This window comes from Branchiostoma belcheri, unplaced genomic scaffold, assembly GCF_001625305.1.
Source record: "Branchiostoma belcheri isolate BF01 breed outbred unplaced genomic scaffold, Haploidv18h27 scaffold444, whole genome shotgun sequence".
Taxonomy (NCBI): Eukaryota; Metazoa; Chordata; class Leptocardii; order Amphioxiformes; family Branchiostomatidae; genus Branchiostoma; species Branchiostoma belcheri.
The window spans coordinates 42581-50237 of NW_017804070.1; the positions used below are offsets into that span (position 1 = coordinate 42581).

Consider the following 7657-nt stretch of genomic DNA (forward strand, 5'->3'; position numbering starts at 1 on the left):
CCAAGATCTCTCTTACGCCTAGCCCTGCACCTAAGCTGTTCACTTGGCACTCTCTGGTGACCTTTTTAGCTCACTCAGTTAGAGCGTCTAGCACACATGGAAACATTTATGTGGCTATATATTATACATATGAAATATTTAACAAATGTTATTTTTTGTTGCAGTGACAACAATGTAGTTCGAGCTTGGCGGTGCAGAGCTCCGGCCTGCACCGCCAAAGTAAGAGAAGACAGGAGGGGGGAGGGTTTCAACTAACAGCCCTGCATAACCATCCCCCAGTATGTACACCTGTTTGAAAATTTTAAAATATAACGTTACACTTACAGATGAAGGAGTAATATTTCACGAATTATGCTTTATAAATATTCATATTCAGACCAATTGACATTCAGGTTTTACTACTGTCATCAAGTTCCATAAACTCCTTGAAACACTGTCTAATAAGTAAAGAGATATCAAAGTAACAAGGCAACTTTAAATTAAATCTGTAGTGTACATGTCATTCAAAATTCACTGTACAAGTTTCAAAAGGAGTTTATAAACACTGCCTCATAAGTAGGAAAGTATACAGTGTGCAACAAGATAACTCAAACCTTGACATGTTCCCCCCACCCCACCCCACCCCACCCCAGAAAGAGTGCAGAGAGTGCCAAGGACTGAAAGGAACCATCGCGCAGCAGGCGGCTGCTCAGGAGGGCATCAAGGCTGAACTGCAGCTGCGCAATGTGAGTATGGAGAGTTAGTAGGCTAGAACACCTGTTTCAAATGTTATTGCTGCCAAGTTATAACATAAATGTCAGTGTAGTGCCCAGGAGGTACTACTACTACCGGTAGTACTGGGGTCACATTGTTATTTGAACAAGCATGTCTCCACCAAATATACCACACACTGTCTCTTGTCACGTGATTATCCCATCAAGTGACGTGACAAGAGAACTCCAAGACGAGATCTTAATCGGGTTGATGAAGAGACAGAGTGCATCTCGAAAGCTCCCCAGCATAGCTGAACTTTTGTTGTGTGTACTTGTATAAATATTTCGTCAAAAGTATACCACACATTGTCATATATTGGATATATTCAGGGCAGGTGTAGTTCAAGGCAGACCACTCAGCAACTGACTTGGACAAGCCAAATGGACAAGTTTTGACCAACACTGTTCATTTCTTCCCCAGTCCCAGATAGAGACGACCAATACTGCCCAAAAGAGACTTCAAGCAAAGCTCAAGGTATGGACTAGTGATTTACAGTTGTGAATTTCATCTCTTTATGCCTTATCCAAGCATATGGCAAAACATTGCAATTTGAACCCTACATTTAGGCTTCTCTGTTTGTAAAATGCACAACAGAGTCAGTACCACTTTTCATACCAGCATGTATGAGTGCCTATTAATTATGGAATTTCACAAAACCTTTGCTCACAGGGCAATATCAATATCACACTTCTATGTTGTATATGGGACATGGGAAATGTTGGAAAATTGCTTAGATCAAAGACCAAACATGACCACGTCTGACCCACCGACTCTTGTGTTATTTTCTGACAGAAACTGGAAACAGCAAATGACAAGCTGCAGAACAAGATCCTCCGTCTGGAGACGGAGCTGGCCATCCAGGCCAAGAAGATGGCGGAGACACAGGACCGCGAGCAGAGCGGGAAGGATCGGGAGATCCAGACCCTTCAGCGCCAACTACGGGAGAAAACACTGGAGATCAATAAGCTGAAGTCCCAACCTCCGCAGGTACGACATTGTTAAATAATTGAACGTTGATTCTATTTTTTACTGGCATGAAGTTTCAACTGTTGGTCCATGCAAGCAGAAATCACTCAGCTTGAGTCTGAGAGTCAAGAACAACTTAAGAAGGTAAGGAATGAAGTGCAGAAGTGGAAATTGGAGATTTCTGATAGATCTGTGTTTTCCCCATAAAATGGAGTCAAAGTGCACTCCAAAATCCATTCCAAAAGCCTGTACCTAATAGTAATGGATGTTGTACTACGATCTATGGATGGATTGAGAAACCATTGCACCAGTCAGGATAAAAACAAAATGTAATCTACACAATGTAAATGTAGTTGGAAGGAAAAAATTATGATCATTGAAAAATTATACTCTTCACCTCTGTAGAAATGTTCTCACATGAATCTTTGACTGTGTTGGATGATTCTGTTGAACCATCGGAGCCTATCCTTTCATTTTGGTTTTTAACACCTGGTCTTCACCTGTGGTATTTCGGCAGGTGCGGTCACTGGAGGCCCAGGTAGACCTGGCCAATCGTCAGCTCCGTCAGCAGAAACAAGAGGCCAGCTTCGTCACCCCCGCTGCACGCAGCCTCAACACCAGCGCAGACAGCATCAAGGACACTGCTGGTACGGATTACTGTACATCTTGGCATATATGTGGGTAACTGGTGCTGTAGAAGACATGTACCCTGTGATGTTGGATTACATTATGTAGCGTGCCCTAGACATAGTGCCCCTACAGTCTCAAGAAGGCTTTGGAACTACATGTGTTTCACTAGCAGGAATTGTTTTGTTGTCCCCTGCTAAGGGAAGTCATGTTTTGAAAGGCATTGATTGGTTATTTAAATTGTGATTGAATAGAAGTATGCAATGGTCTTCTTTGCCTACATTCTGCTGGATAATGACAATATATCAATTTCTGATGTCTACAAACTTGTGCGTTCTGTTGGCATCACAGCAGCAGCTCCGAGGTTCTTTGTGTCAGAGTGCTATCCCACAGAGACTCAGGTAGAGTATGCACTTCTATGTAAGGTGATCATGTATGCTTCAATAGTGTTCATAGTTCAGTGTTTGATGAGCCTTGATCTGTACCAAGAGGTTGTGAGTATCTGTATCTGTATAGCCGGTATAACCGCCTTTCGCAGCGCGGCGACAGCTGGCTACATTATACCGATCGGCTTTTTACACCTACCCCTTGAACATCTAACTCTAGACATTGTTTAAAGCTATCTAATGACAATGCCCCTACTGTACTTGGTGACAGCGAGTTCCACTCTGCGACAGTTCTAGGAAAGAATGAATTCTTGAACGCCTCAATCCTTCATTGGTTGATAACTCTGGTACTTGAAGGCATGGCCTTCTTGTTCTCTTCTGGGCTGGTATTAGGTACTTAGTAATTGAATATAAGTTTGAATCCCCGCTGTTGCTCACCCGAAAGATTCACTGTTCTTAGGATGGGATGTTAAAATGTAGCCTTCTGTTCACTGTACTTGAAAAGAGATAAGGGAATTTGCCTTTTATAGTGATCATGTAAATACTGTATATACATGTAGTGTCTGTCTTCTCTCTTTCATGGCCAGGGGAAGAGTAGCTCAACCGTTCATTGCCTTTATTGGGTTAAACTGATCCAAAATTACTTTCGATAAGATTATCAAGCAATTTTGATGTTAATTTTTTAATGGTTTCTCTGGTCCTTGAATGAAATTTGGAATTGCATTACTTGAAAAGTCCCTCCTCCCAAAACTTTTTGGTATACCTCTTGAGGTACCATAGTCTTGAGGTACCACAGTTTTAACTCTTTATGTACTATAGTCTTGACTCTTTAGGTACCAAAGTCTAATCCCATTGAACAACTTATACCTAGACTTCAACTTATACCTAGGACCATGTGAAAAGAATGATAATGAAACAGTCATACTATAATACTCTTACTAATTAATACTTGTATGTTCACCTTATGTGCCCAGAACAAGTCGAAGCGGTCAGGATCAGCAAACACCCCAGTTGCCATGCCCAGTCCTGCGGTGCCCAACATGATGGCTGTACTGAAGGACGTGAAGCCGCGCTCCGTGGAGAGGTGAGTCCATACTTAGTTAAACCCAGTGTCTCTCACTCACTTTCTATTATATCCTCATTTTTCAAAGTTAGACATTCATACAGTCCTTTATTCCAAGACAAGCAACCTTAGAAAGAACAAGATTGACATGAAAGACTGGTTTACCAAGTTTTGTGTGTTCACACTAGTTTATGGGAAATTTTCCTTTAGATTAACTCAGTGTGGTCTTTTGAATTTCTGCAACCTTGTGTCCAGTGTTTTCAGGTTCTTCAGAACCCCCATACTGACCCTTAGCCTTGTTCGCAGGTCCCCCGGAGGCACGCCCATCAGACAGAAGCCTAAAGAGTCTAATGTGCAGGACCTGGCCGCGCGCATCGCCCAGGCTCTGCGGAGGAAGTTCGCCCACAGGAAACAGATCGTGTCACCTGACCAGCTGGACAAAGAAAATGATTGGCCGTTCCCGGAGACGAGTGGCAGCCCGAAGGTTCGTTCATCATCGTTAGTGCTACTGTCTTTAATTATCGTCATACAGTAACAGTTCATAAATATTACAATGTTTCCAATTGAAATTAACATGCTGTTGTAAGTTTTTAGATTTGTAAATGAACTGCATGAAGCAAGAAAAGTTTTATTTTATGGCACGTCTTTGAGTGTGTGTGTGTCTGCCCGTGTGAATGTTTGTGTGTGTGTGTGTGTCTGCAATTTCGATAGCGCACAAGACAATACCACATTGCCACACATCCTCACAGTACTGCTATTTTTATCTGTTGGACCGAAAGGAGTGTGGGTAAGGGGTAAAGTCTACCTGGATCTGATTGCCTCGTAAGTTCGTACCATTTGTTTGTTTGTTTGTACAGTTTGGCTGTGCGCTTCTAAAGCCTGTGCAGAGGAGAAGCAGCCACAGCACCTATCGTTCCAGACTCCACTCTGCACCCTCCGCTGTACAGCCACGTACACGACCAGAGAGATCAGCATCAGACGCATCTGCCACAGTTTGGAGTTCCAGGCGGACAGAAAGCGGCTCCACAGTCCGGTGGGTGCATCTGGTGTAGCAACGTCTTCGTCCGTCAGACTAGTGGTTTCTTCCATCAGAGAAGTGGGTTCCATCGTCTAAAAAGGACGTCTTCTGTGAAAGGCACAGAAAGTTGAATTTATGTGAATCTCAATGAAACCTAACACTGCCCTAAAACTTCAGTGCCATATGCCATGAATGTAAATAAGTAAATTACATCCTGTATACAATGACCTTTAGGTCATGGGCAAATAGCTGGTAGCTTTTAACATATAAGCTCCTAAGTTACAGAGAAAAATATTGTGTTTTGAACTGAACCAAATTTAAAGAGGCAAAATTGTTATTTCAAAATCCTAGTTAATGATTTTCATGCTTGTTTTTTGTACCTAAACCGATCAGGAACCCTTTTTTACGTCTTTTTACCTAGGGGGGTGGGGGGTGCGGAAGCACTTACCTTGTATATATAAAAAAATCCAGCATCCAGCACATCCAATCCTTCGAAAGATGTTGAGACTAAATGTCCAGCCAGACTGTCATGTGTACAAGGATCACCAGAAACCGCCTGTAACCATGGAAACTGTATCCATGGAAATCGCCCTGTAACCATGGTTCTCGTTGCTTGTATGAACGACTAGTTTTGTTCCCTCGTTTTAGGAGTATAAAAAAGAAGAGAGAGAAAATTGAGGCTGAATTGTAACCTATCTCTATCAATGTCTATATTAAACGTTATAACACCCTTATAATAAGTTATATCTGACATTTTATACGTTAACTGTTAATGTTTTTATTGTATGAATAAAGTTGCCAAACTGAACGATGGTCTCGCCTCGATCATGTGATGGCGTGTCTCCCTGCTTTATGAAGCTACGACGCTGCACCTTGGATCCGGCTACAGTATAACCAGGCACAAATGTGCTGACGTCTCCCTCTTGACGTATCGTTGGCAGTGATAAAACGGCACAGGTGTAATACAACTCACATTTCTCACTCCACAACTGGAAATAGGACAGCAGCCGACGATTATGCCCTGTAGATGGATCCTTCGAAAGATGTTGAGACTAAATGTCCAGCCAGACTGTCATGTGTACAAGGATCACCAGAAACCGCCTGTAACCATGGAAACTGTATCCATGGAAATCGCCCTGTAACCATGGTTCTCGTTGCTTGTATGAACGACTAGTTTTGTTCCCTCGTTTTAGGAGTATAAAAAAGAAGAGAGAAAATTGAGGCTGACCTATCTCTATCAAAAACACTTTGTCTATATTAAACGTTATAACACCCTTATAATAAGTTATATCTGACATTTTATACGTTAACTGTTTTTATTGTATGAATAAAGTTGCCAAACTGAACGATGGTCTCGCAAAACTAGTCCCCAAACAAGGATTAGCTGGTCTCCTTAAAACATCACAATCTGCAGTAGGCCTAAATCAACAAGTCCGTTGCCCCCCTCCCCCTTAGTCTAGAGCAGCATCATTCCAGTTCTATCCCATCGTCACACCCTAAACGTCACTTTCATCCAAACAGCTGCCGTTAATTTATCTCTTTATTTCCCTGTCTTAGCTCCGGTATCACTTATTTTTAGCAAAAATCTGCAGACTTAAGCTTAAACAAAGAAATATTAAACAGGTTTACCGAATATGAAGGTTACCGAGTCTAATACGCAGTGATCGCTTGCACTTTTCATCCGGACTGCTAGAGGCTAAAATTGTCTAAAAGTCACGTCTTTTGTGTCCAGAATCCTGATACTTCTTTAGACATCCCTACAAGATCCATAATACTATCATGAAAATTCATTGGTGTTGGCAGTTACATGTTTAGAGTTAAAGCTTTAGATCCACCACAAAAAGTTCCCTCACGTAGAGCTTTCGATCGGTCTACAGAGGAAGACCAGAGTGTCTTGTCGAAAGCTCTAGGTGAGAGAACGTTCTGTGTTGGATCTAAAGCTTAAACTCTAAACAAGATCCATAATAGTAAAGATTTTTGGTACATAGACAGGTTTGTGTAAGAGAATTCTGCATGAAATATCAATGATTCTAAAAGCAAGTCTCATTGACTTAAATCTTGTTTGAACATCTCTAATAGGTGTATCGCAAATGCTGTTTGCTAGGTATTCCTTCAGTATAATATTTGTTATGGTCCATTGAGAAGTTCTGGGAAAACTCTAGAAGGTGGCACACCCATAAGGGACTGGTAAAGCCTGGCCCAGAATGCAGGAGGGATCAGGGGCGCATTGGTTTCATTCTATCGTGTCATCGGCTAGATTTCAGTACAGGCCTGACAGCAAATTTTGGGGTTGAGTTTTTTACGACAGGCCTGGATTTCAGTTTACCCACTCACACAGGGATAGCCACATGTCCGGAGAGTTCTATGGTCAATTATATCCAATTATTGGTGTGGATTAGCATCATTCAGGGAGCAGTAAAATCTCAATTTCAAACATAGATGGTAGAAATAGGAGTACTGTATAACGTCATTAATTTGTCTTGGTGTAGATTTTACTTGTGAGTGGAATATTTAGATTCTGGGTCAGAAGAATACCCAAAGAAAATGTTAAACAATTTCAAATTTTCAGTTATATTTCTGCTTTTCTTTTAGTGATGTATTCCATACATTATCATAAGGTTCAATTTCTTGATCTCTATTAAATCGTAATATTGCAGAATATAGCAAGTAGTCCATTGATTTAAAGAAGAAGGAAAGAAAAGACGATTTCTTGTCAGACTTTTGGACAGGAAGCTAGTAGGACAAATGTCCAGTGCAGAATGTGGTGCGGATTAGCCAAGCTGTGGCCCTTAAATTATGACAAAACCTACACAGCTGTTCTCCATTCCTTTCATCTGCGTCATA

General features: G+C 41.5%; 1 protein-coding gene across 1 annotated transcript; it reads left to right on the forward strand.

The window, feature by feature from the left end:
- Positions 1-129: 129 nt before the first annotated feature.
- Positions 130-5799, forward strand: LOC109478631. The gene is made up of 9 exons (XM_019780300.1): positions 130-278; positions 633-725; positions 1174-1227; positions 1546-1740; positions 2237-2366; positions 2698-2747; positions 3707-3816; positions 4102-4279; positions 4653-5799. The coding sequence occupies exons 4-9, from the start codon at positions 1624-1626 to the stop codon at positions 4845-4847; spliced, it is 780 nt and encodes a 259-aa protein (XP_019635859.1). The 5' UTR covers positions 130-278; positions 633-725; positions 1174-1227; positions 1546-1623; the 3' UTR covers positions 4848-5799.
- The last annotated feature ends 1858 nt before the right edge of the window (positions 5800-7657 follow it).